This window comes from Manis pentadactyla, chromosome 3 (genome assembly GCF_030020395.1).
Source record: "Manis pentadactyla isolate mManPen7 chromosome 3, mManPen7.hap1, whole genome shotgun sequence".
NCBI lineage: Eukaryota > Metazoa > Chordata > Mammalia > Pholidota > Manidae > Manis > Manis pentadactyla.
This window is the reverse complement of record NC_080021.1, coordinates 2355153-2381457: the sequence shown is the minus strand read 5'-3', so window position 1 is coordinate 2381457 and position 26305 is coordinate 2355153. Positions and strand designations below refer to the sequence as shown.

Sequence of the window (26305 nt, the reverse complement as noted above, 5' to 3'; positions counted from 1 at the left end):
CCTGTCACAAGAGATAAAAACATATATTCAGCCTTAAATATTAGTGTCCCTTTTGAAAGTGTGCAAAAGTGGGCACATTCCTTAAGACCCATCATGGAGGTGGTGGCTAAGCCATTGGGAGGCTCCTTTTCTGTTAGTGGGACATGCGGTGTACGGGACTCTGCAGGGGACACTGAGCCCCAGCCTGGCTGGTGGGGTTTCGCAGAAGCTCACGCAAGGACTGAAATGTGTTCTTGGTCCCCGTCCCGCTGGGTAGTCACAAAGCTGAGAGCCTTGCCTGCTAGTTCTGGCTCTGCTTGTGATGAGCTGCGCAGTATCTCTAAGTTACTTAGGTTCTCGGAATCTCGGCTTCCTTGCCTGTAGAACTGATAACAGTGCCTACCTTGCAGGGTGTGAGGACTAGTGGGATGGCATGTACCAGGCACCCAGTGCTGTGCCGGGCACATAGTAGGCACTCAGTTACAACCCTCATGAGTGCAGCTACTTTTATTGTGCCCATGCTTTTACTGTACAAATTCCACTTTCCGTTAACATTTCTCCCACTTGTCAGCATGGTTGGTACAGCTGAATGCAAGAGAGAATTATTATAGTACACAAAACGGTATTTCTGATTTACCCACAGAGATGCTCTTAATAGAAAAATTGAATGCTATAAACAGTAACTATGAAGTTCTCCCTAAAAGCTCGATTTGATTCATGATGATCTACCAGACTCAAACCATTCTTAAATACCTTCTGTCCTCATAAATCTACTCAACTCTTTGGTCTTCTGACTAGGCTGTCTTCATCTGTTTGTAACTTCTTTCATCCTGTCTTCCTATTAATTATCATCCCAGTCTGTTCTCTGTTCTATTTGTGATAGTCTTGTTGGCAGGAAAACTGCCTGAATGATCGAGCAGAACTTCCTCCCGTTACCCCACCGCGGCCGGGGGCCTTTCCTCCCCAGGCCTTCCCGCCGACGTGCTTCCTTGCTCGCTGTGTGCGTCCCCTCCGGCCCCTACTGCCCCCCCACAGCTGCCCCCTCTCCTCCCCAGCCCTGCCCTTTTATGGGCTAGGGCTCGAACTCCCACCTTCCGAAGACTGGGTTCTGCATCTTGTATAATTTATACATTACTCATCTTTTCATAAGAGGGCAGAATTCTTCAGTCTATAAAGAAACTGTAGAATGGGGTTTAAAAAATATTTTTCTGACCTTGAAGATTAAGGTTTTTGAAGTTTCTTTGAGGTTTTGAGGTCTGTGTCTGAAAAGGGAGCAAGTTTGAAATACAAGTTTTTAGCCGTTTCTGCTAAGTGCCATGTCCCAGATCCTCCCAGTTCCAAGACATTGCAGATTTATATTTTTCATTGATTCCCTTGATTCCCTTGAGCTGCTTCCCATTTTAGAGCCAAGAAGACTGAAGTTCATAGGACTGTGGGAAGGATGGCTGTGGGAGGGCCCCATTCTTGTATCTTCACAGCATGTGATTCAAGGAAGACACGTCCTTTTTCCCCCTCTAGAGCTCACAGGTCAAATCTTATAACAGACTCTGTGCTACCCTTCTGGTGTCTTGTATTCATCATCTGGATCAGCAAGTGCTGATAGGATGTTTCCATCTCTGGCCGTGGCTGGATTTGGGCCACCACTGACTCCCAGCACCTCACAGGGTGGAGAAAAGCAGATTTCTGCTAGGAAAGGTGGATTCCTGGTGGACAGAATCCAGCTATTGATCACTTCTTCCACTAGAGGCCTGTGCCCCTGGACCACTTGCAGAAATAAACAATTTAGCCTTCTGACAAGTGTGAATAGGGTTGGTATTTCCAAGGCACAAAGAATCTGAGTCCTTTGGGAGCTAGTGGTGTTTGTGTAATTAGCTGATGATGGGAGCTTTCTCTAGAGAAGAGCAAAGCGCACTGTACCCTGGGCTGTGTGTGTGTGTGTGTGTGTGTGACATGGGGGGGGGGGGAGGGAGGGAAAGGGGGATGGAGGGAGGGACGGACAGACAGAGATGGCATTTAAAATCCCTTCGGCCTGTCCTTAACTCGGGAGAAGATGACCTCAGGGCTGAGTGACATGTCATGGTCCTCAGCCTCTTGCCCACTCACAAGTGCCATCTGACCTGGTTTCCAGGGGAGGATGCTGAAACACGGGGATTGCATGTTTTGCAGCGTCTGTGTTTGTGATAATAGTTGCCGACACAGCAGGTCCCGCAGAGCAGGGGAGAGGTTTATGGATTGCGCCCGTGGTGCTGGAAGAGTGAGCAAAGGGAGAGAAAATGCATCAAACTGAACAGCTTTGGAGCGAGTCTTTGCAGATGGGTCTTTGCACAGAGACTCATGTGGAAATTTCAGTGAAGCAGGAGTTTATTGTTAAATGTGACTTTGGGTTGATGGAATTTTTGTTGAACATGTCATGTAAACTAAGTATCGCACTTGACCCTATAACTTATGAATTCATTTACCGTTTACTGAGGGTTTATAGTTTGCTTGAGCCTGTGCCGGCTCCTGTGGGGGATACAATAGTGAAAGAACTCTGTCTTCCAGGAGTTTATCATCATGTGAGGAATCTAAGATTGGTGCAGGAAGTTGCTCTAATAATAATAATAGCTGTTTGTTGAGTGCTTGCCAGGGACAGAATTATGATAAGCACTTTCTATGCAGTAACTCATTTGTTCTTCCAGATAAATCCGCAGTTTATGTGTTCTTGTGGGATGAGGAATTTAAAGCTCAAAGAGGTTGACTAACTTTTAAGTGGAGAAGCTGAGATTCAGGCCCCCGGCTCATCTGCCTCCCTACCCTCCACGGCCCTGCCCTGGACCCGGGGCTGCGTGTGATGAGCACAGGTCTCAGGGTAAACAGGAGTCGGAACTGAGCGGGGGGCACTTGCTTTCAGGCAGCATGACATGCAGGGCATCGTGGAAGAGGTGGCATTTGACTGAGACGAAAAGTCCGAATGTTGGGACGCACAAAGATGGCTGTAGGAGGGAAGAGAATTGCAGAGGCACAAAGATGGGAAGACAAGGGGCAGATGGGGTGCTGAGGAATATATTTTGGCAGAACAACTGCCAGAATTCAGTTGCAGGGTCTGGTGATATTTAATGCCAAGCTCTGATTCCTGTGAGGCTGGTTTCCGGTCCACCCTTCCCTTCGTGGGTCCTTGGGGTCCCACCCAAGTTCCTGGGACTTATCATCCACCTTCCTTGGGGACACCAAATGCTGGGTAGTTCCCACCCACCCTGCGTACATGTCAGGGGCTCTGCCCAGCTGGTCAGCCGCTCATCTGGAATCTGCAGGCACTGCTGGGGAATTGCAATGCCAGGCTCATGGCTTTGTATTTTTTTCTTCTGCCAGACAAAGACCTATAGTTCTTTAGTGCCTTGCATAGATTTTAAAAGTACTTTGTGTTCTCCAGTTGTCCTCAGTGACTGAGTTGGTCTGAACTCTAGCCTGCTGTTATCAGAAGTAGAATCTCCTGGAATTCATTTTGTGCCTATTCAGTCTGACCTACGTGGGCCCCACCCACACATCCACTCATTCACTCATTTGTCCGTCCAGGTTACCAAAGAGATGACCTTCTCTGTATGGCATTAGGTCCTAGTATCAATTATTGCTTTGGGGCCAAAACTTGTTATGACCTTGGGGAGGTTATTCATTGTTTTTCTTTAAAATGGGGGCACATTTATAAACTAAAAAAGTACCTTATAGATAGGAGTTGGTGTCTCACCAACCTCTCTTTGTATCACTTGCTCTTTTTCCCATGCCTGTCTCCATGCAACTTCAGCCAAGATTAGTATTAACCTTCATCTCTCGCACAGATTGCTTCTGGTAATTCATTCTCCTGGCCTGGTTTCTACTGCAAGTCTGTCATACTTGACTTACTTGTGGGTATACACTGCTCCTACATGCCAGCTGGTTTTTGTAAGTGAACTCTACCTGCTTAAAAATAATTTAATAGGAGGCAATCTCTTAATGTTTTTAAATAATAAAACTATATTTAAATAACTTAATTTAGCTGGGCGTCATCTTTATTTAATTGGGGATTAGTTCCCAGCATTAGACCCTTAAGGTATCTGTGTCCTTAGATCTGATAACCTAAGTAGACTTGTTCGCAGATGGAAAGGTGTCCACAAGAGCGAGAAGGTCAGCACACCTAAGTGCGGGTCCTGATGTCGTCCTTTAGTTGAAAAGTCTGTTAAGTTTTTTTGAATAAAAAAGAAATTATATTTTTATGCCTTTTATTGTGAAAAATGCAATTACGTTTTTATGCCTTTTTATTGTGAAGAAATAGAAATAGATTTCTATTCTTTTTCATCTGACACCCTTTAAGTGATCAAAATTAAGGATATTTAAAGCATGCATTAATCGATGATTTACAGTTAGTTTTATCCTATCAGGGAGTAATCCCCCTTTTCTTTCTTTTTTTTGTTATCTTTAATCTACACTTACATGAAGAATATTATGTTTACTAGGCTCTCCCCTATACCAGGTCCCCCTTATAAACCCCTTCACAGTCACTGTCCATCAGCATAGCAAAATGTTGTAGAATCACTACTTGTCTTCTCTAGATTTTTATTTTTAAATTAAAATTTTTGTTAAAATATTTCTAATAACAGATTATGAGAGCCACATTAAATAAATGTATAGAGTGAGTTATTACTTATTATTATACAAGCAGCATAAGTACCACTTGAACCAATATCTAGACCATTGCCTGCTCTGAGCAGCACCCCCTGTGCCCCATCTTTGCCCCAGAAGGAAACACTATCCTGATTTTTAGTAATCACTTTCTTTTGTTATTTATAGATTTATCAGACAAGTATGCATACCTCAGTGTAATAGTCTTGCCCATTTGTTTAAATTTAAGCCTCTGAATGTGCAGGTGCCTGCATTCCTTCCTTTTCCTCATAATTTATCTGTTGAAGAACCTGGGACATTTGTCCAGAAGACCTTTCTGCCGCCTGGGCCTCCATGCGCCCAGTGCAGCTTGGCGGGTTCTTCCGTCCCCTGCATTTCCTGCAAACTGGCAGCTGGATCCGGAAGCTTGATCAGGTTCATCTGTGGTCCTTCCGGCAGGTCCGGAGGTGGTCCTGTGTTCTTACATCGGGAGGCTGGGGGTGTGTAGTTGTTTCTCCTTTTCGTAATGTCAGTAATTGTTAATGAAGCTCATTGCCTAGATCAGTGGTTCTCAACCAGGGGGAGCTTTGGGGCCCCCTTCCCCACTACCCCTGCCCTGGGGGACAGTTGTCAATTTGGGGCTGTCACAACTTGGGGAGAGGTTGCTATTGGCATCTTGTGAGTTGAGCACAGAGATGCTGCTACACATCTGATGTGCACAGGACGCTCCCAACCTAAAGAGGTGTCCAGCCTCAGATTTCAGGAGTGTGAGTCCTGGACTAGGGGTTGAAAAATAGTATCACTCCAATTTTATCATTTCTTTTTGATTTGTTGTTAGAATACTTTTTTCAAAGAGATGTGTTGCCTCATGTATTACTTGGTTATCTGGTGGTACAGTACATATAAAATGGAGTCCTTCAAATGCTCAATTCTTTTATTTACTAGTTTTCAGGATAATAGATTCTTCAGTGACCATTTTAGCTTTTTTTTTAAGTTACAGTGAACACATGGATTAAATATGGATCTAAATATGGATTAGATATTTAAATCGGAACCACTAAATATGAATTTAAACATGTGTATTTGAAGAATATCAGTCATTTGCAATTACTATGCTTTTCAATTTCAAATTGTCCTGTTCTTTAGCCATTGGGAACTTCAGGTTAGTTTCGGTGACCTTGACCTAGTGGCCCTTGTTAGTTTTCTTGCTGTCTGTTAGGAGAGGACATTCAGGCTCACCCTGTATATTTTCTGCCACTTACTTGACACCATTTCTCTCAGGAGCTCTGGTTCTGTTAGTAAGGAGTGGGATTTCAAGTCCCTGGCCTGCATGTGGGCGTGCTCATGTTGTTGAGTATCTGTGTTAGCCATTGCTTCTGAGCCTCCCAGGGGATACATGTATAACTGAAGTTTCTTTTTGTTCAAGAAAAAGTACCTTATGAGTTCATAGTGATATTTCAAGTTCAGGAATACAGATTTAAAAATATTTCTTTGTTTTATTACATTTGTTTCTCTTTTCCTCTATCCTGAAAACCCTGGTTGTCAGGACACAGGAGCTGATAGAAATAGAACATCCCTTAATTAGTCATTTATTTCATCCTACATTACACACACAATAGTCTCAGAATAATGATAATTTTACCATCATCAGTTTTACTAATGAGAAAATTAAGAAGATTATTTATGTATTTGTGCCTTCCATTTTCTTCCTAGTTTTATTTACTCTGTATCCACACGGCCTGAGCAATAGCTGCTCTATATCGTGCTGTTTATTTTTAGTTCCACAGGTTGAGTGCTCACCAATGCTTATGTCAGTTGTTAGTCCAGTAACTTTGATTGTTTAGAACCTATTACCCAAGTGATCACTGCAGATAGCCTTGTAGGAACAATATTATTTGAGCCCTTGCATGCTGTTAACAGTTGTGTTTACACTTTAAAGTCAGTTTTAATGGGTATAAAATGGTCCACATTCTATTTCTCAAGTGTATTAAATATATTACTGCATTTTTTCTGTCTTGAAGTGTTGCTATCAAGATCTGATGGTAACTTGATTTTCTTTCCCTTTCATTTAACTTGCTGTTTTGTTCAGATGCCTAAATTACTTTATTCTTTCATCTTAAATTCTAGCATTTTAACTAAAATTATTGTATTGGTTGATGCTTTTAGGTTCATGGTGTGCTGTCAGTACTTTATTTCAAATCTCTTTTTAATTTCAAGAAGTTTTTTTGAATTGTAGGTTTTATTATTTCTGTTCCCTTGCTTTGCTGGTCTTCTTCAGGCACTCCAATTATCTGTATGTTGGGTCTTCTGTAATCTTCAATCTTCAGTATTTGTCATTTTCTTTTGAATTTTTTTGATGAAAAATTTCCTCCTTTTTCTCATAAGGCACAGTCAGTTTATTTGCTTCTCGGTTTAGTGTTCATTTCTTAAATGAGTAAAATATATATATTTTTTAAATGAAAAATTTGAAACAATTTTCTAATTCTGATTTATTTTTCATCTTTCATGTTTTGTAAATTTTCTTGATGTCTTTGAGCTTTTAACAGAATACTTTTGCAAACAGATGTGTTGCCTCATGTATTATTTGGTTATCTGGTGGTACAGTACATATAAAATGGAGTTCAAATGCTCGATTCTTTTATTTACTAGTTTTCAGGATAATAGATTCTTTAGTGACCATTTTAGTTCTGATTACTTCAATTAAATAGTCTTTCTGATATGCTTTCATTGTGTGTAGGGGTTTTATTGTGCTCCACATTCTTGTTATTCTGATAACCTTGCATAGGGCTGGAAGTTGCTATAGACGTGATACTTTTCTCTCACTTGATTTTGTGTGAAGTCAGTTTTGGGAAGATGTAGGAAGAATCATGGGTCATGGTACCTTTTCTGACTTCATGCAGGTTTCCTCGTTCTTGTGTGGCGACTGGGAACAGAGCAGCTTGCTTTCTGAGGTCTCCCTGCTCCTCTCCTCCTCCTGTGGTTGCGTGGACCATCTCTGTCCTCTATCACTGTCTTCTCCACCTTGATCAATCCCAAGCAGTCATGGCAGTGCCTCCCCAGCCTACAGCCCAGGCGGGTCAGTTTCAGGACTGCTCTGCCTCCTTCAGGCTTCTCTGTGGACCCCTTTCTTCTGTCTGCTTTTGGAGTAGACATGATTTCTCCTGGATCAAGCTGTTTCCTAACTGGGCCTGCCAGGCTTCCCATGAAATACTTGCTGGCTATTTTGGGTTCTTCTGTGGCATTTTTTCCAGCTGCTCCACCATTAGCTCCCCCTTCTGCACAAGCCCTGACATCACAGAGGCCTTGGGGCTATTGGGTGTTTGTACTCATCCGCTTGACTATTGGGCATGTGAGAGATGGTATGTCGGTACCTGACTCAGTTGTGACTGAGTTCTGTGGTTGCCCTCTGTACTCTGTCCACTCTGTGTTGAGATTCTGAGAGACTAAAAAACTAGGACATTGCTACTATCTAGAATTGTATTTTGGGTTTGCTTTTCCCGTACTTAATGAAAATCATTAAAAAATTAACTTTTGATGATTAGGTGTCTAACAAATGTTTCTTTAAAATTGTCAAGTATCTCCATCTGATTTAGAAATGGCTCTATAAGTAGGTCAATTTCTTGTGGGGTACGAAAGATACATATCTACATTATCAGCAGTTTTTTTGCTCTAAAGAAAGTTGGTGCATCTTCAAACTCATGTAGTCCTTATGCTGTGCAAATGAAGTAAAATGGGGTGCCATGGGAGGGACATGGTCTGACTCCCATTTCTGTAGGCTCACTGGCTGCTGCGGGCTGCGTGGCTGACGGATGAGCCCAAGCCGTGGGGGGAGCAGCCGGGAGGCCTCTTCACTGATCCTGAAGGCTGGTGACAGTGACCCAGACCTGGGTGGGGGCCCCGAATGCCATTTCTGGCTATACTCGGAGAATTAACAAGATTCCCTTCGCATGGGCTTGGGGTGTGAGATAGGAGAGGACTTCAGGATGAGTCCTGGGTAGCCTGCTAGGTAATGTCCCCAAAGAAGAAAAAGATCAGATGGCAATGAGTTCTGTACAGAGGGGTGAATAGGGTCGTGTGACAGAGAGAAGTGGCTTCTTGATTCTGGGTAAGGAGGTGGCTTTGACACTCAGTCAAAGTGGCACGATGGAGCCGGGCACACCAAGAGCAGGGAGATGCATTCCAGGCTGAGGGGGCTGCTCCTACGGAGGCCTGAAGGGACAGATGGCTCAGCAGCTCCCAGGTCAAAGGGCAGCCCCAGGCTGGTGCAGTGTTAGGAGATGTGTTGCTTTGCCACCGGACACGGGGTAAGGAGCTGTCCTATTTTAGGAGTGGTGCATTCTCTACTTCTTCTGCCACAGGTGTGAATGTGTGTTCATGGCAGATGCGTCAGGCAGTTGTAATTAACACAAGATGGAATAGTATTGACAGAATTTGGAGTTCGCTTTCCTGTTACTGTTACTGTTTATTTTTGAGTTGAATCTCCTACGTTAAAAAAGCACAGCAAACTTACTTACAGCTTTATCCTCTCTTTCAGATGGAATCAGTGTGAGCGGCTTCCCACTGTGCAGCCCCTTCCGCCAGGTTGCGAGGCCTCGAGTGGAGAGCAGACCCGTGAACCCCACCGAGGGCAGCAAGCCTGGGGACCCGGGCCACACAAAGGTGAGTGGGGCACCCATGTGTGCCGCTGGCTAAGCGGCTTGGCGCTCTTGGCTTCTGCCATCTCTTCCAAGGCAAAGTTTTGAGGGTTTTTCAGAAAGGACAGGAAGCGTGCATTGGACACCAGTGTCGTGCTTGTGGAAGGCTGGTTTCTCAGTGTTTCGCCCTGTGGAACGCTTTGGAAGGTGGCTCCACTGCAGGCCACATGCCCTGCACTCCTTTCTGTGGAACACTGGTGTTTGTGGGTTGAGTCAAGGAGTGCGGTGATAGAAGTGTAATGTTTCTGGCATTCTTCCTGTTTGAAAAATGTATTTATTGCATAATTATTCTTACTTCAGATGTTCATCCCATAAACTTATCCTTTGCAATTCCTTCCTTTTGCTGGTTTATAAGCACTAAGGAAGCCAAAATGCATACACAGTGGTAGTGCAAAGATGCCCTGGGCCTCTGGGTGACGAGAGGCCCGCGTCTCTGAGGGCCCAAGGAGGGGGTCAGACACATCAGCATCTGGGAACGCTCCGCTTGTCTAAGCTGCCCGGGGACCATGTGGGGAGCCAGGACTGAAGGCCTTAATAGCTCCAACTGGGTGCAGGCAGCAGGGTCCCCAGAAGAGCGTCCCAAGCAGGCAGGCCTGTGCGAGGGCTCTGCCTGCGTCCTCAACGCCGGCCCTGCAGAGGGGCGATGGTGGCTCGGGCCCATCAGCCGGGGCTGCTGCGCTGGTCGTGCCGGTGGCGTGGCCGGTGCAGCTGGGAGCTCTCTGTCCCTGGGAACACTCACCTGAAGCGTGATTGTGGGGCGCCAGGGCTCCTGAGTGAGCCAAGGGGCTGGGATGCAGGAAGATGCCTCCCCCCTGCAGAAGCAAAGGCCCAGGGCTTGAGCCAGCCCACCACCAGCGCGGCACTGGGACGCACTGGGTGCTGTTGGTGGGTCTGTGGCAGAGAGGGACGGGCAGCCACAGTGGTGGCTGCCTCCGAGGCCCGTGGGAGTTGCATGGCCTGCAGCCCTCTGACACCCACCCCCAGGGGTTCAGCGCCCATCCCTGGGCTCGGCTCCGCCTCTCCCACTGGGTGAGCTCCTCCATCTTAGAGATTGTCCTTCATGCCTGGCTGGGTAATGGTCATGGAGGCGCCCAGTCTGTTCTCTCCAGCTGGGTGTTACAAGGATGAATGTGGTGTTTTGGATGATGATAAATATATATAGATGCAGGTGAGTGTCTGTGTTTTAAAATGTAATTGTGTACATGTAGTTGCCACTTACTGAGTACCTCCTGTGTGTCAGATACTTGTATGTAGATGATCCTTTAACCTCTCGTGACAGCCTCTGAGTAGGTGGCCTTATCCTCCAGTGAGAAAACCGTGGCTCTGTGAGGTGAGATGACACAGTCTGTGTCACTCACTCCAATGCCCGTCCCTTAACCTGGGGTGGCTTCTTTCCCTCCGCCACCCTCCCGAATCTGACTTGTGAACAGAGTCCCAAGCCCGTGTGGTCTGTGCTCCAGGCCCGTTATGGCCGGACCCCACTGGGTTCGGCGATTTGTAGTTCCCCAGCGTGTCAGTGTTTCAGCGCACCTGCCTGTCCTCAGGTGGCCTGGGGACCCTCCCCTACTAACTGGAGGGAAAGAACTAACATTTATGGAGTGTGTTCTGCAGTCCAGGCACTGTGTTGGGTACTTTACACACTTAAGTTACTCAGTCTTTGCTAATATCCTACCAGGTAGGTAAATGGGGAAGCTGAGGTTCAGGGAAGTCAGGTGACTCACCCAGGTTCATGGAGTTAGACGGTGGACGAAGGGTGTGTGTCCATGTTCCTTCTACTGAGCTTACACTGAGGTTGGATGCTGGGTAGGACAGGGTCCCACGTGTGGGTGTGAGGAGGGCCTTGCAGATAAGACCCTGCAACCTCGGAGGCAGGCAGGGAGGGCTGTGTGAGGGACTTGGCATGCGTGAGGTCCCTTGGTGGTAAATGTGGTGTAAGTTCAGGCCTGAGGAAGTGCCCAGCATTTCCCAGTGGTGAAGGCATGTCTCACGGAGCCCAGCTGCACGGGTGAGCAGTGGTGCAGCGGCCGCGGGGCCTTCTGGCGGCACTGAGCTTGTGACATAGTCCTTCTCCCGGAAGCTCGGATTCTGGCGCTTAATTGGAAACGTGCTAAGCCTATAAAATCATCAGGAGGAATGGAGTCATCATGCAAGCAAGTAATTCAGTGACAGTGGCTTGCAGGGAGCCCCCCAGGAAGCGGGAAGGAGGAACCTGGGTGTCGTCCGAGCTCCCGGGAAGGCTCTTCCCCTGCCCAGCTGGCGCTGATCCTGTGCGGCCAGGTTCACAGAGGTTTTGTGCATGCCTTGTGAAGAATCTCCCAGGACTGAAAACAGATCGTGTGGACTGGATGCATTTTGAGAGTGCTGTCCCTGTAAGCCGGGCCCCGTGGGCGGCCTCTCTGGCCTGCAGTCTCCCCGCCTGTGAGGTGGAATAGTAATGCTTTCTTCACAGGGTCTTTGGGGTCTCAGAGAAGGGAGAGCCAGGCCAGGGAAAGGAGGAGGCCAGACCAAGTCAACGAATAGTGACGGACTGGGACCTGCTTCTTGCATTTTGAGAGACGAATGAGATTTGGTAGATGAGTCCTGGTTAATGTGGCAGTGGCCCCAGAACAGCGGGCTGCAGGGCCAGCCACCTGGAGCCCATTATTGGCCACTTACTTCGTGCTGCTTAGCTCTGCTTTCCCAGGGACAGGCTGGTCCTGACGTTCTGCGTGAGGTACCATGTGCACAAAATGTGGCTGTGTGAGCAGAGTGTGGCAGGGGCTCTGCTGACAACCCTCCTGAGAGGGGCCAGCGCCCAGGGCTGCTGTCCTGGGCTGGGTCTGCAGAAGTGCCTGGAGCGCGAGTGGGAGGCTTGTCCCCTGCGTCATTCAGGGCTCTACGTATCTTTCTGAAGCAGCCACCTACAGCCTCCAAGGCCGCACTCCGGAAAATATGGGAGCTGGCCTGGCCTGGAGCTGCAGTCAGGGAGCCAGAGTCAACGCGGACCCTGCAGCCATTCGCACAGTCAGCATGCTGGCACTAGATAGGTTCCAGCTCCCCGTCCGTCGGCAGCACCGCTCTGCAGACCCTCTCACCTGCTGTGGCCCGCTGAAGAGCAATTCGGAAATCCTAACAAAACCAAAATTTGCCAAGAGGCAGGGGTGCCAGGCCTGCCTTTGGGCTTTGTGCACATGTGGTTCTGGGGGCTTGTGGTACATGCCCACCCGTCAATTACATCTTGTCTTTAAAAACATCAGAGAGCAGGCCTGACAGCCACAGCCCCACGCAGGGCACCTTGCCTGGGAGCCAGGGGCGTGCCGCTGCTCGCTGTGCCAGCTGGAGCTTGAGCGTGGACTGTGGGTGCACCCTCACACCCAGTGGTCTCGGGGGCCCTACCACTGGCACAGTCCATGCGATGTCCCAGTAACTCCCTGACACTCCCGGGGTTTCCTCCCCTGCTAACTGGAGAGAAAATCCTTTCCCTCACAGGTTGTCAGTGGAGACCCACTAAGCAGACGCGGACAGGTATTTTATTAAAAACAGCGCCTGGGAGGGGAGGAGGCGCTGCACTGGGGCTTGCCTGGGGGTCGCGTTGAAGGGTGTGCTGACTGCGTCTGTAGAGGCCCCTGCCCTCTGGTTGGGGAGCAGTGGGGCCGGGCCGTGCTCCTGCAGGTGGTGCCACACACCACGGTGACAGGGCCCGCGCAGCTCGGAGCCTGCCTGCCTCTCCCCTGGCGCACCATGGGGCGGCCTGTGTTCTGGCGTGTGGGCGTCCCTGTGCGTGTCCACCCCACGGCGTCGCCCTCCTCTCCTGCACGCCTCTTCAGGCCCCTGCCCAGCTACCCAGCCTCCTCAGGCTTCTTTCCCACATTCCACCAAACACTGCAGGGGGAATAATACAAATTTTATATAAAGTCTTCCTTCAGGAAACGTGAAAAAGAGGGAATAGTCCCAACACATTCTGTGGTCCACACTGCCCTGACTCCAAAACTGGACGAAGGGGTTCTGCAAACAACAAGGACTCCTGGACACAGATGCAAACGTTTAAGCAGTGTACCAGCACATCTTAACAACATGCGAAGTATTGGCCAAGTACGGTGTATCTGAGGAATAGAATGCAAGGTTGGTTTATAATTAGAAAACCAACAAATGTCATTCTTCATTCAACAGACTAAAAAAGGAAAACCATCTAAACATTTCCATAGATGTAGAAAAAGCATCTGACAAAATATGATATCTGTGTCCAGTAAAAACCCCCAGCAAACTAGAAATAGAAGAGAACTTTTGCACCTGCTGAAGCGTGCCCACAAACCCCTTGCAGCCCCGTTGTGCTTCAGGCTGGGGACTGCTTTTCCCACCCAGCCCCGCAGGTGTCGCCTCTCCGGCTGCTCTTGCCTGGCGCTGGCCGCTCACTTTGAGTGGAAGACCTTCCTTGGTTCCTTTGGTTCCGGGCACGCTCCCAGTCCTCCTCCGGGGCCCCTCTGTGGCGTGACCTCGTCTGCCCAGCCTTCACACGAGCAGAGCCAGGCACTCCTGCCCGTGTCCCCACTCGGCTCTCTGTTCCCACCTCTGTTGCCATTCTGTGCTTATGTCCCCGAGTCCCTCCTCATGGCCACAGGCCAGTCCCTACTGCCTGGCGCAGGCTCAGCCTTCAATTAGTCTGTCTTGATCTAGGTATTCAGGATTGTCAGGTCAAATGTTCCCTCCCCACGGGAATTCTCTCCTCTCTGAGGAGGTTTCTTTCATCAGTGAGGCGAAACAGGACAGTAAAATGAGTTTCTTCTCACTCAGAATGAAGCCTAATTTTGGAACTCCTCAGAATCCCAGCAATATTCAGATACTATTGTATGTCATGTTAAATGTTTTATATTACTTTAGCCTTTGCAATAAAGAACTGTGGGATATTCATAAAGTTCTTACATGCTTTTACATTTTAATTGTGTTTATAAAGGGACCAAGTGGAAAGATCTGCTAAGAAACTTGTGAGCAAATGTATTCAAGTTAAAGAAAACTTATGTTATGCAACAAATAGAATATTTTCTTAAGCTGTGTTAAAAATCAGGTTCCCATCAACTGCAAGGAGAAAACATATTAGGTCATTTGTTCCTGGGCCATGTTCACACTCAAGGATGTCTAGCAGTGGAACATTCTGGGGCTGGAGAGATGTATGGCCAGAGAGGCTTGGAAGGTGACAGCCAGGAGTCGTAGCAGTTTAAACACAGTATTCACACGTTACTTCTCTGACGACTGCAAGTCCACAGTGTTCAAGTGGAAATTGCTGGGCAGCTTAGAAAAATTAAATAATGTTCCTGAGGTCAGGCAGTTATGCAGTGAAAATTAAAATTCAAACCCAGATATGTCTGAATCCAAAGCTTGTGCGATTTCTACAATATCCTGCTACCCCCTCTATATAATTTAAGTTTCCAAACTTGTTATGGGGTACAAAGCATTCTCTATTGATTCTAGCCACAGCTGTACAGCAGTGACTGTGAGCTTTTCTCCTATCTGGCCCTCAGTTTCCAATCTGCAAAATGCAGATAATAAGCCTTCCTCCCGGCTGTTGTAAGGGGTAAAGCACGTGCTATTAGCCTGGGTAGATAAGAAAAGCCGGCAAAATGGCAAACCCAGTTCAGTTCCAAATTATTTCTAATCTGTCCCAGTAATAGTTACAGAGACAGGGAGTTTTTTTTTCTACAAAGTTTAAGCATAAAAGCTTCAAAGGAATCCTTTAATCTGCTCAACAATTTCAAAGCTTAATAAGAAATTGAGCAGTATGAGAAGGGGAAAGTCTACTGCCTGTGGAATTCTAGAACAGATGTCAGAGGACAGAGGCTAGACGAATGTTCCTTGAGGTTCTGACACTTTTGGGACTTCTGCCTGCACGGTAGCCACTGCTGTCTGAGCCCCCTGTAACGGGACACGCACCCCATTCAGTCCTCAGACACCCGCTGTGTTAACCATCACATGCCCTGTTGGGGAGGGTGGGGCCTGACAGTGAACGAGATGGAGACCTGGAGCTTCCCTTCTGGCGGAAGAGACACAGGCCACATGAACAGATGGCGGGGTGTGGAGAGCAGAGGAAGCGATGGGAAGGGGACTGACTGCCGGCTAGTTTGGGTGGGGCCATCAGCACAGGCCTTTCTGCCCCGTCACTGTAGGAATCTGTCGGGGACTCACAGGCGGTTCGTGTCGCTGATGTTTCACTGCGCTGGCACCAGGACGTTATTCGGAATACCAGCATCAACTGACAAGAGTATGTGTGTATTAGATATATGCCAGTCTTTCCTATAGATTGTGAGTTGGTCAGGGTTAAGGGTGATTCTTACTAATCTTTGTGTGTCCCCTGCCTGGTGTGGTGCTGGGGCAGCAGGCTTTCGGCAGAGCCCTTCTCAGTAAGGAGAGAACATGCAACGGCTTCTCAAGAACGGCTCCCTCTCACTTCTGTTGGCTGCTAACTGCGTGCTGCCTTTGGTCATACCAGTGCCCTGAGGCTTTGCTTCATAAGTGTTAGCGTGTATGTAGATGGCCGGGGTGTTCGTTAGATGGAGCCGGGCCCCATCCTCTGAGATTCGCATTGGGGAGGTCTGGGTGGGGGCCTGAGAATATGCGTTTCCAGCACGTTCCCCATGGTGGTGCTGCTGTGGAGCCACCCTGAGGACCTGCTTGCAGCTATTAAGGGTTTTCACTTGGTTTTTCCTTTTTATTTGTGCAGGACTAGACCGTAAGTATCCGCAGGAACTGCTCTGGGCCTTCCTGGTGATGTGACTCACAGCTCGTGGGGTCACCCTCTCTAAGCAAAGTTTGGGGAATCTCAGGGACTGATTTGTGGCACTTGCATTCCTTAAAAGGACTTTTCATGAACATTATGATAAAATAACACAAACATGCAGTTACAGTTAAATCTAACATTAAAATGTTTATTTGGGGAAACACCTGTCTAGGAAGCACCTGAAGCTACCAACTTGGGACATCAGCTTGGGGCATCTCCCAGGTTGAGGTAAATGGTGGCACCGTTCAGGATTCTCAGAAGCCCTCAAATCTTTGGGTGCCCCAACCCCTCACTGAGGGGGTTCCCTGCATTCCCAGGAAACCTTCTCAGAGTTGAGTTAGATTGGCTATTCAGACTGACTGACAGAAACAAAGCACGTAATGTATACTTTGAGTAAGGAAATGGAAATTTCAAACCATGAACATCTGAGGCCCAAGATTCATTTCACAAAATGTCATACACTTCTAGGTGGCCTCCTTAGTCCCTAAAAAGTCCAAAGCAGTGAAAACTGTAACCACATTAAACAAAACGATTGTGCCTCCTCTCCCACCAGAAATATGTCCCTTATTGAAGTAGGCAAAATGGGAGGAAAAAGCTTACTTAGCACTGAACAGCCTTGGAATGAACCTAAGCTTTTTGGCAGCTTTCTCACAGTGGCTGGGTTGCTTCGATGCACCTGTGAAGTGGAGCGGCTCCGCGTCCGTCGGGGGGAGTCCCCGGAAGGGCGCAGGCCGCGGGGGGCCTCAGTGCGGGAGCCAGGCCGGGCTTGCCGGGGGCCTTGCCGTCGCTTCGCTAAGGGCTCCTTTAGCTCTCGGCAGTTCACTGCCCTGTCACCCCAAGCACCGCCAAGACAGAAGACGCTCCTCTTTCCCTCCCCAGGCTCAGCAGAATATCAGTATGTGCTGGGTGCCCAGTACTGACTGTTAGAGCATCACAGAAGCCTCATGAAGGATGGGGGTGCCTTCTCATGAACACAGGGGAGAAAAGGTTTTTGAAGCTGAAGGAGCAGCCTTGCAAAATCAAGGAGGAATTAGCTTCTTTTACATATTTGGAGCAGTTCTGCTAAAGTATGGCAATAAAGGAATGAAGAGGAGACGAGACTACATGGTGAGGAGTCTGAATGGCATTTTCAAGATCCGGACACTGTGAGGGATGAGACAGCTGCGGCCTGGCCCTCACCCGAAGCCGCTGGCTTTGCAAACTGGAACTTGAATGTCCTGGGTTCTCTTCCTTGCTCTGCTAAGGAAGTCAGGGCACAGAGGATTGTCTGATGTCCATCTCAGAGCAGGCATAAGACATCCTACGGCAAGGAAAGTCATTGCTTTGTAAAGAAGAGCCCATGAGAGAATTTGAATAATAAAAGGAAGCAAGCAAGAAAACACATTACTAAATACATAAAGAGTTGTTAGATGCTGTAAGGCTTTGCCTGACTTTAAAAGCAGTTCTGTAACTTGAAGATAATTGTTTTCTTTCTGAACCTTCTATTCCTACTTTGCTGAGAGTTTTAAAGAGGGTCAGGAAATGATATTAAATTTTCTAAAATGCTTCTGTCCATTGAGTTGATCATATGGATTTTTTTTCTTTAGTTTGGTTTTTAGTCTAGTGGCTTATACTGGTAAGTTTTAGGATGTTAAGCCACCCTTGCCTGCTTGGCGTAAGCCCTGTCTGGTCTTGTAGTACCGGGTGTTGGGGGGCCGGGGCTGGTGTACTCAACTGAGCGTGTGCAGACTGTGATCTGCTGAAGGAGGCCCGGGCCACCCACCCTGGGGAAGTGGATTTATTACACCCACACAAAGGAAGTGGGGTCACCAGATTCGTGACAGAGACCCTGAAAGTGGAGGGCCCAGAGAGCCAGGGAAGGGCAGCCCTCTAGCCCAGGCCTCAAGTGAGCGGGAGATGGCAGGGTGGCGTGCGCCTATTGCTCTGCTGCTTGCCGGGTACTTGGCACGGGGGTCCCTAACTTTCTGGGCACAGCTCTTAGTGGTTATTCTGGAAGGTGGCATGGGAGAAGCAAAGCAGGGACCTGGGGCAGGCACCCTAAGCTGCCCTGGATCATATAAATGTCCAGCCTCAGTGTGAACGGGTTGTCACACCGTCAGGTGCCTAGACGGCAGCTCAGAATACTTATTTTTCTCATCATGCATCCTTTTTCACCTCAAAACATGAAGTACTTAAGGATAAATGAGACAAAAGAGGCTAAGGGTCTGTGCATTAAATAATAAGGACGAGGATGAGGTCTCAACAGGACAGGAAGTGGCGGAGGGTAGGGTGTGGAGAAAGGTGCCTGTCTTCACAGGCTTCTCCTGGGTAAGACCAAGGCTACTTTGTGATGACTCGGTGTTGAGAGTGAGGTGAGATCACACGACAGGCAGTGAAGTCCGGGCGGAGGGCCCGGGGTGGGCAGTGTGGGCCCGTGCTCTCCCCAGGCCAGAGCCGCCCCGGGCGGCAGGTGACTCCTGGGCTGGGGCTCCTTTTACGCATCTGTGTTCTCAGCAATCTGAGCTGTTCTCTTGGATTTTTAAAATCGTTTATGTAGCAGTCGCTGTGTTCTTGGTTTAAAGTCTCTTATTTTCAACTAGGCGGTCAAATACCAGTTTTCTAAGGATTTCTGTTTACTTAAGTTGAAGTTCTTAATCTTACGGTTTGCTCTGGATCACAACATTTGAACAACATTCTATATTAATGAGATTTATATAACCCTTTTTATAAAGGATGCTTTTAGTAATGAGTGTTTTCAGTCTTTCTAGTGGGCATAGTTTTGGGTTCTTTTGGGAGGGTTCATTTTCTTGCATGGCTAAAAATGAATGAACACACTTACTATAGCTCTCAGGGTGTGCCTTCCTTCTTGTAATGGCAGAAATATTTCCTTTGATAGGATTTGGTTGCCAAGTGACTTACCAGTGGTGTTGATGATCTGTGTACCTTCTGAATTCCAGTGATATCTTGTTGAACCCCTGGCGACACTCAGAATTTCTAGGCTATGTAATTTTGACATTAGAGGCACAGTAACTATGCAAGATCACCACTTTTATATGACCATTTCTGCATCTAGTTTGGGTGTCCCTGCATCTTTATTTTCCTTTCCTTTTTTTCTTTTCTTGATGGCTTTTGAATTCTTTAAACAAGCTCTTAATGCCCGTTAGTTTTATTCGCGGTATTTCCTCTCACCTTTCTAGCATCTGCCTTGAATTCTCAGGGTATTGACAGAGTGACTTCCTCCGGGATTATCCGTGAACTTTTCTTCTGTTAATGACTGCTAATATCTCCTTTTCACTGTCTTCATTCATCTTCCATCTTTCCACCAAATTCGACACCCCTGGACCCAGTAATTCCATCGGGTGCCTCTGCCCACTCCTGCTCTGTGTGCGATAGAACGTACAGAAAACCCAGAAGACCCCCTGGAATCGAAGCTCAGTGCACTGGCCCCGTATGTGATGCCTCTGTCCCCGCCAGTTCCCAGCTGGCCAGTGCGTCCTGCGGACTCTCAGCCAGCGTCTCCCGGGCCGGTGTGAGCTTCCGCGCTCACACAGCGCCTGCCTTAGTTGGGCCCCTTGCCTCCAGCTGCATTCCTTTGGTCTTTCCCACTCACCTCCTGTTTCTTCCAACAAATCTACTTTGTACTCACCTGCTGGCTCAGCTTTCCCGGGCACTGATTTTTTACCTCTCACTTCCTGCTGGGGAACTTACCATCCGTCAGATGAAGCGCCATTGTGCTCGTTGGCAGCGTCCTGCAAGCATAAGCAGGGAGCCCTGCTGCCGTCCTGATGCCGAGACCATGGCTCTGAGGCTTGTGGGGCGTGGGGACATCTCAGACACACAGACGGGTCTGTCCTTACAGAGGCAGTATCAGCAAAAACTCCTCCAGTAACGCAGTGGAGACGGGAAACTGGGAGGAGTGAAGTTTCACTTTCCCGCTGCCCGGAGGCCACCACGGAGTGCATATCATGGTGGTTTTTTAGTGCACGTGCACATGTGAACACCTGTGCATGTGTTTTCCCTAGATCAAAACTAGGTCACTACAAATGTTATTTTATAACTTGCTTTCTTCAACTAGTACTGTTCAATTTTGCTTTTCAGTAAATTTTTATTGCCTCTAACATGAACTATTATGTATTGACATTTACCCCACTTGACCCCCAGATTCTGTTAGAGCTGATTCATCCCAACCAGCATGCGAGCCAGGATCTCTCACTGCATCTGTTCAGGGAGTCCCCTAAGTCTGTGTTAACCTAGGACCATCCTTTTCGTTTTTCTTTGACACTGACTTGTTGAGGATACCAGGCCACGGTCCTATAGAATGCCTTCCCTTCTGGGTTCTAGTTGCTGCCTCACAGTGTTATATAAGTGGTTTCTTTATCCCTATTTTCCATTAACTGTAATTATATGTAAAGGTTTGATGGATTCAGATGAAATGTTTTTGGCTGGAATACTCCTGCCGTATCATTTCCAAATCCTGCAAGTGAATGGGATATTATTTCTTTTCCTCAGTAAGCATTTGTAAGATGATCTACCTTCGCAGGTGCTTTACTGGATGCCAGAGGGGAACATAAAGATGATAAGGTGTGTTCAGGCCCTTAAGAAGCTTGCAGCCTTGGGGAGAGGCAGATGGACATGGCGGTCACCAGAATGCAGACCAGAAAACGGAGGGAGTGGGGGGCTGGCCGTGTGTATTGGCTGACAGTGGGGTCAGTAGCTTCAAGGTTCCAGTGTGGAACCCTGAGGTCAGTGGGGGTGTGCATTTCAGATGTTAATTAATTAAATTGAATAGAATGGAAATGGTAGGGGCTAAACCTGGATTTGGGCCCAAGCCTTTCTCCTTATGCTTTGTGATCTTAGGCAAATTATTTTACTCTGTTCCTTTAAACGTCATTGGGGAATAATAATGTTGCCTCCTTTTTTTTTCAAGGGTGGTTTTGAGGATGAAATGATAGAACTTCTAAAGTCCTACCAAATGTGATTTTTCTATTTATCATTAATGCAGATTCCACTGAACTACAGAGAGGCAGTGGTTAGGAGCATTGACTCTGGCTTCATAACGTGTTAGCTGTGCCGCCTTGGCCAAGCTGCCTAACCTCTCTGTGCCTGTTTGCTCGTCTATAAAGTGGGCATAGTAACAGTGCTAGTCTCATAGGATTGCTGTGAGTTAAGTGAACCTAACCTATACCTAGTGTGTAGAAGTGCCAGCACTGTTCCTGGTACGCTGAGACTCAGCGGTAGCTCTGCTCATAGGCACACAAACCCCCTCCCTTTGCCCGCCTCGCTTCTCTCAGTAATTCCATTTTCATTTGAAAACTCCCAGAGGAGAGCGTGCCATTCTGACTTGGGCTGGCCCCTGGTGTCCGGAGCGCCACATGGGAGAGTGGCAGAGAAGTGCCACAGCTGACACAGTGGCTCGTCTCTGAGACGTGCAGCTGAGAGCGCCGATGCCCATCTCGATGGCATCAGCTTAAATGCGAAAATATAACTAAAAATTGGAATTTAGCATGGAAATAGTACAGAACTTAAGAACTGAGGCATGAGGGTATTTTAGCATGCCCTGCGAGCAGTTACAGACCAGCTCTCCCCGACATTTCCAAACACCAGAGGGGAGTGGGGAGAGCTGCCCTCTTTGGAGCTTGTTCAAATTGTCTTTTCCCCTGGGGAACTATTAGCTGTTATGGTTGTGATCATTCGTTTTGCAGTAGAAAATTAATCCAACCAAGGACTGTGCTAGATGCCTCATAGAAAACGCACTCTTTACGTCTGGCCAATAGCCTGTAATCTACTGATACCTCCATGCGGAATAGGGAAACGAAGAGGTTTAGAGCAGACACGTCATAACAGTTCACGCAGCTAATAAGTGGCGTCACTGCAGTCCCAACACAGGCTTGTCTGTCCGAAGCCCTCCCTGTGGGGCTGGCACCTTCCCGGTTCTTTGCCCCGTGTTCCCCACTCTGCTGTGGCTCCGGGGCCGGCGTATCCCATGAGCTGTGTAGCTGTGTCCTTCCCGCTGGACACAGAGCCCTGCTGGAGACCTTGTTTCCTGGACCTGCGTCCCCTCCCCGAGCCTCCTCCCACCTCTCTGCCGGCCTTTTTCTCATTTTCTCTTTGATAAACTCCTAAGTGGGAGTCAGATGGGATGTGTAAAATGTCACCAGCACCGACGTGACTCAGTTGGAGTATGACTGTGTGTTCATGTTAAATATCAAGACCCATCGTCTGACAGAACGTGTGGCAGTGAAGGTGCAGCGTCCGAATGCGCAGCGCTCTCTCATCCGAGGCCTCCTCTGACCGCGCACCTGGTAGGCACTGGACAAGTGGGTGGAAACTGACTCCGATAGGTTTTCTGGAAGAGTGTAAAATCAAATCTGTCAAACATCAGTTGAGTGTTAAGAAAAAAACCTGAGGCATCCTCGGAATAATCCAGGAGTTTTGTTTTTACATTAAGCCAGATCAGCAGGCCAGCTGTGTTCAGCTAGGAGACAGGAGACAGGAACTCTGCCCTCAAGGAGCTTAATCTATAAAAGTACACGGGGCCCTAATATTCATTTAAAATTTTCAAAAACTAAATATGCTGAACTATGTAAATGTGCAGTATTTCCATTGCACACGCGCCCCAGTGGTCTCCGATGTCCACACTGCAGCTGGGACAGCAGTCCTGGTCGACTGGAAGGCGCAGCCTGGCTCTGTGCTTGGCGCCAGCACAGCTTTAAGAATACTTAGCACCTGGAGGCTTGTGGACGGGAGGTGTGACCGTTGCCTCACCTCTGCCTGGCACCCACTCACTGCCCATCTGGCCTCTGAGGGCTGAGAATTGGGACCGGGTACGTCTAAAGGTACAGTGGTCTCCAAAGAGACATTGGGACACAAGAAAAGATCATATTTATTTTCATCTCATCCTTCTCAAAAGGCACCTTTTTATTTTAGAATGGCTTTACACTTACAGAGAGGCTGCAGCGGTAGAGTTCCCCGTATGGCTCGGCGGTTTCCCTGCGGGCATCTCACTTTGCCGGGTCACATTCGCCGTCTGTGCATCACAGTCACCTAAGCTACGCTCCTCTCTTGGGTCCACCCTCGGCTGTGCTCCTGTCACAGGGTCCATGCAGGGGGCCGGGTGAGAGTCTTCAGGGCGCTCTGGCTGTCCTTGGGTCCCATCTAGGCTCGGGCACTTCTCAGTCTCCCCTTGTTTTTCACAACGTTGACAGCTCTGAAGCTCTGAGGGCTGGTCAGCCGTTCTGCGGATGGTTCCTCGGTTCAGGTCTCTCTGATGTTTTTCTCTGGATGAGAAAAACACGACATGCCCTTCTCGTCACCTGTGTTACTGACGTTGACTGTGACCACCTGATGGGGCAGGGTTTGCCAGAAGAGGGTCCCCCCCACCAGTTCTCCGCCTGGTCACTAAGGGCAGTGCAGCCCTAGGGGCAGGGGAGGGGAATGGCGTTCACTGCTGTTGGGAAAGTAGCTGTAGAGATGACGGGCTCCTCAGAGGGCAGAGCTAAGACATAAACGTGTGTGTGCTAATCGGTGAATCTGTGCAGGTCTGTTAGTACTTACTTATGTGTTTATCCATCTGTTTAAGGTCACATCTGCTTAAGTTAAACGTCAGTTTGCCCTGGTCTGGAGTCTGACTTGATCCAATCCTACTGGGTTTGTTCAACTGTTCCCCTCATTCATCTGTAACTTTCCTCTCCAAAGTGCAAGGCCTGCCCCACCATCCGCTGTCTGCGTCCTGTTCAACCCCAGTACGTGTAAAGCAGTTTCTGAGTTGCTAATTCGTAGCCCGTAAGAGAGAGCGCCACCGACCAGAGGACAGGATCTGTGCGGTTCCTCTGTCTGTAGCCCTGCAGTTTCCAGTCAGTACATTGTCTTCCAAAGTTACTGTATCATCATTGTGAATGTGTTTTTGCACATGCTTTAAAGTGTGCATGTGTATGTATTAGATAAATGTGCATATTGTGGATGTGTTCTGAATCAAGATAAATTAAGACCTGTGGATATCGACAATGGTGCAGATGATGCAAAAATATTTACCTTTATCTTTGGGGTGAGTTATATTGTATAGCTTTGCCTTGTGAAGTTACTGATTTGAACAGATATTTATTGGAAGCAGCATGATACAGTGTAAGGGACAAGGGGGGGTTGGGTAGCCGTGGGTTCAGATTCCAGCTTGGTCGCTTACTGTGTGACATCAGGCAAGTTACTTAACTTCTCTGGGTAATGTTTTCCACCTGTAATTTGGATTAATATGTATCTCACAGGACTGTTGTGTAGACTGGAATGTTTATCTGGAATATTCTGTGGTTCTTCCTACTCAAGGTGTGGTCACCAGCGAATAGCATCTGCATCCCTGGGAGTCTGTTGGAAACAGACTTGGAATCTGCATTTCCCCAGCATCCACAGGGTGCCTGAATGCACGTGGAGGCCGAGAACCCTCTGTTCTGACCTCTGAGAGGCGTGAGCCGCACAACCCCTGCTGCCCGGCTCTTCCTCCTGCCTACTCGCCGAGCAGGGTCTCCTCTGGAAGCCCGCGCTCACCCCCAGGCCTGCGCTGTCTGTCGCAGCACTCAGCCTGCTGTCCTCACTGCCGTGTCCTCCATTTCTAGCCGCGTCCGGCACACTGAATGTGCTCAATAAACATTTGCTGAATATAAGAATGTCCTTGGTTCTATGCCACCTTCTGAGAAAACCAGAGGAAAGAAGGTTCCTGCCATGCAGGCACTCTCCCCAGGAGGGCAGCACCCCGGGGCAGGCGCTCGATGCTGTGAGGGCCCTGAGGGGGGCCGCACGCCGTTCTCCCTACAGGGTGTTGGTTTCTGCTGAGTCCTGGAGACTGGCCAGCCAGGACTGGCTCCTCTGCACGTTCGCTGCGTGGGCGCCCGGGGAAAACCGACCTTGTCTTCCTTCTCGAACACCGATCTGGACGCAGCAGGTGCACACCAGCTTGCCTCGCGTGTCCCGGAAGCTTCAGGGAAAGACTTGAGCCCCAGCCACCGGTTCTGCCCGGTCTCCAGCTTGTGCTTTCTCCCCCATGACGAATCTCGATTTTTTTCTCCTTTGTTCTATGCTCTTTTATGTTCTGTGCACTTGAGGAGACAAAGCTATTTTAAAAGGCAACATGTAACTCATGAAATGAGGCCTCTGTAAGGGCTGCGCTGTGGCCTGAACATCTCACATGTCTGGTGAGGAAAGAGTAAACGAAAGCCCACATCGGTCTGTTCATCTGGGTGGTCCTTGATGCTGGGGTGGGCAGGTCCACGTAGCAAGCCTAACACAGGGTGAGGAGGGGCGCCCACCCTGGGCTTGAGCCCAGGTTCGGCCTCTGATTCCTGCATCCTCGGGGAAGTCTCGGGGCCGCTCTGGGCCTCTGGTTCCTCCTGTGCAGCATGGGGAGGAACACCTGCTCTGCTGTCTCCACAGGCCTTTCCACAGAGTTCCCTCTGGTAGCCCCAGGGTTAGAGCGACGCATTAAAACTGGCATTAGAGTTTGTAGCTCCAGATAAGCACTGGAGGCAGGCCTGGACCCCGTACTGCCCTTTTGCAAAATGATAAAGTGTAGTAGCTTCCATGTATCAATCCCGGCTTTGTCTTGGCCCCTGTGCTAGGGGCTTTGCATGCGTTCTTGACGATTCTCGCAACAGCCCTGAGGGTAAGTATGGTGATCTTCATCCGCAGCGACAGTCTGTCTGCTCCCAAGTCACATAGCTTGGAAGTGGCATGGCTGCCTGACCCCGCAGCACACGCTCTGCTTCCCAGCACAGCCCCAGACCTTTGAGGCGGATGTGCTAGTGCTAGTCACAGGGATCACACAGCCTTTTTTCTGAAAGTACAGAGATTCCTTCTCCGGTGGAGCTTTGCAGAAAAGTGTCATTTTCTCTCTCCTGGTTCAGATCTGAACTTCTTAAACTTGCCAGTGATCTAAAAAATAAACAGTTCTGTCCTAGGTGTCTTGAGCTGAGCTTTGCAGATCTGTGTTCACCTGACTGAAGGAGACTGAGCCACGTCTATAGCGCCAAGCTGTCTCCCTGCTCTGCGGCTAGGTCACTCCTTCTGGGTTATACTTGTGTTCCTGATTTTTAAGCTGAGATAGGCAAGAATCTATGCCTTAGCTCTAAGTGTGAAATTTAAATTTATTCCTGTTGGGAGATGTCTTGCCAATGGGTTTCAGCCCCGGACAATTCACTATAGATTCAGTGAGATGGAGGAATGACAGTGGAATGTTCTTGGGGTGAAGGGGTTTATTACCCGGCTTGTTTTCCCCACGAGAGGTCGAGCAGTAGAATCACGTCTGCATCCA

At 48.4% G+C, this 26305-nt stretch overlaps 1 protein-coding gene across 9 annotated transcripts in view; it reads left to right on the top strand.

Moving 5' to 3' along the window:
- Positions 1 to 26305, top strand: part of TRAPPC9 (trafficking protein particle complex subunit 9) — a 615203-nt gene that overhangs the window by 223472 nt on the left and 365426 nt on the right. For all 9 annotated transcript variants that reach the window (XM_057497647.1, XM_057497644.1, XM_057497645.1 and 6 more), the window contains one exon: positions 9125 to 9249. In XM_057497647.1, the coding sequence (XP_057353630.1) occupies positions 9125 to 9249 (125 nt within the window). The remainder of the gene's footprint in view (positions 1 to 9124; positions 9250 to 26305) is intronic.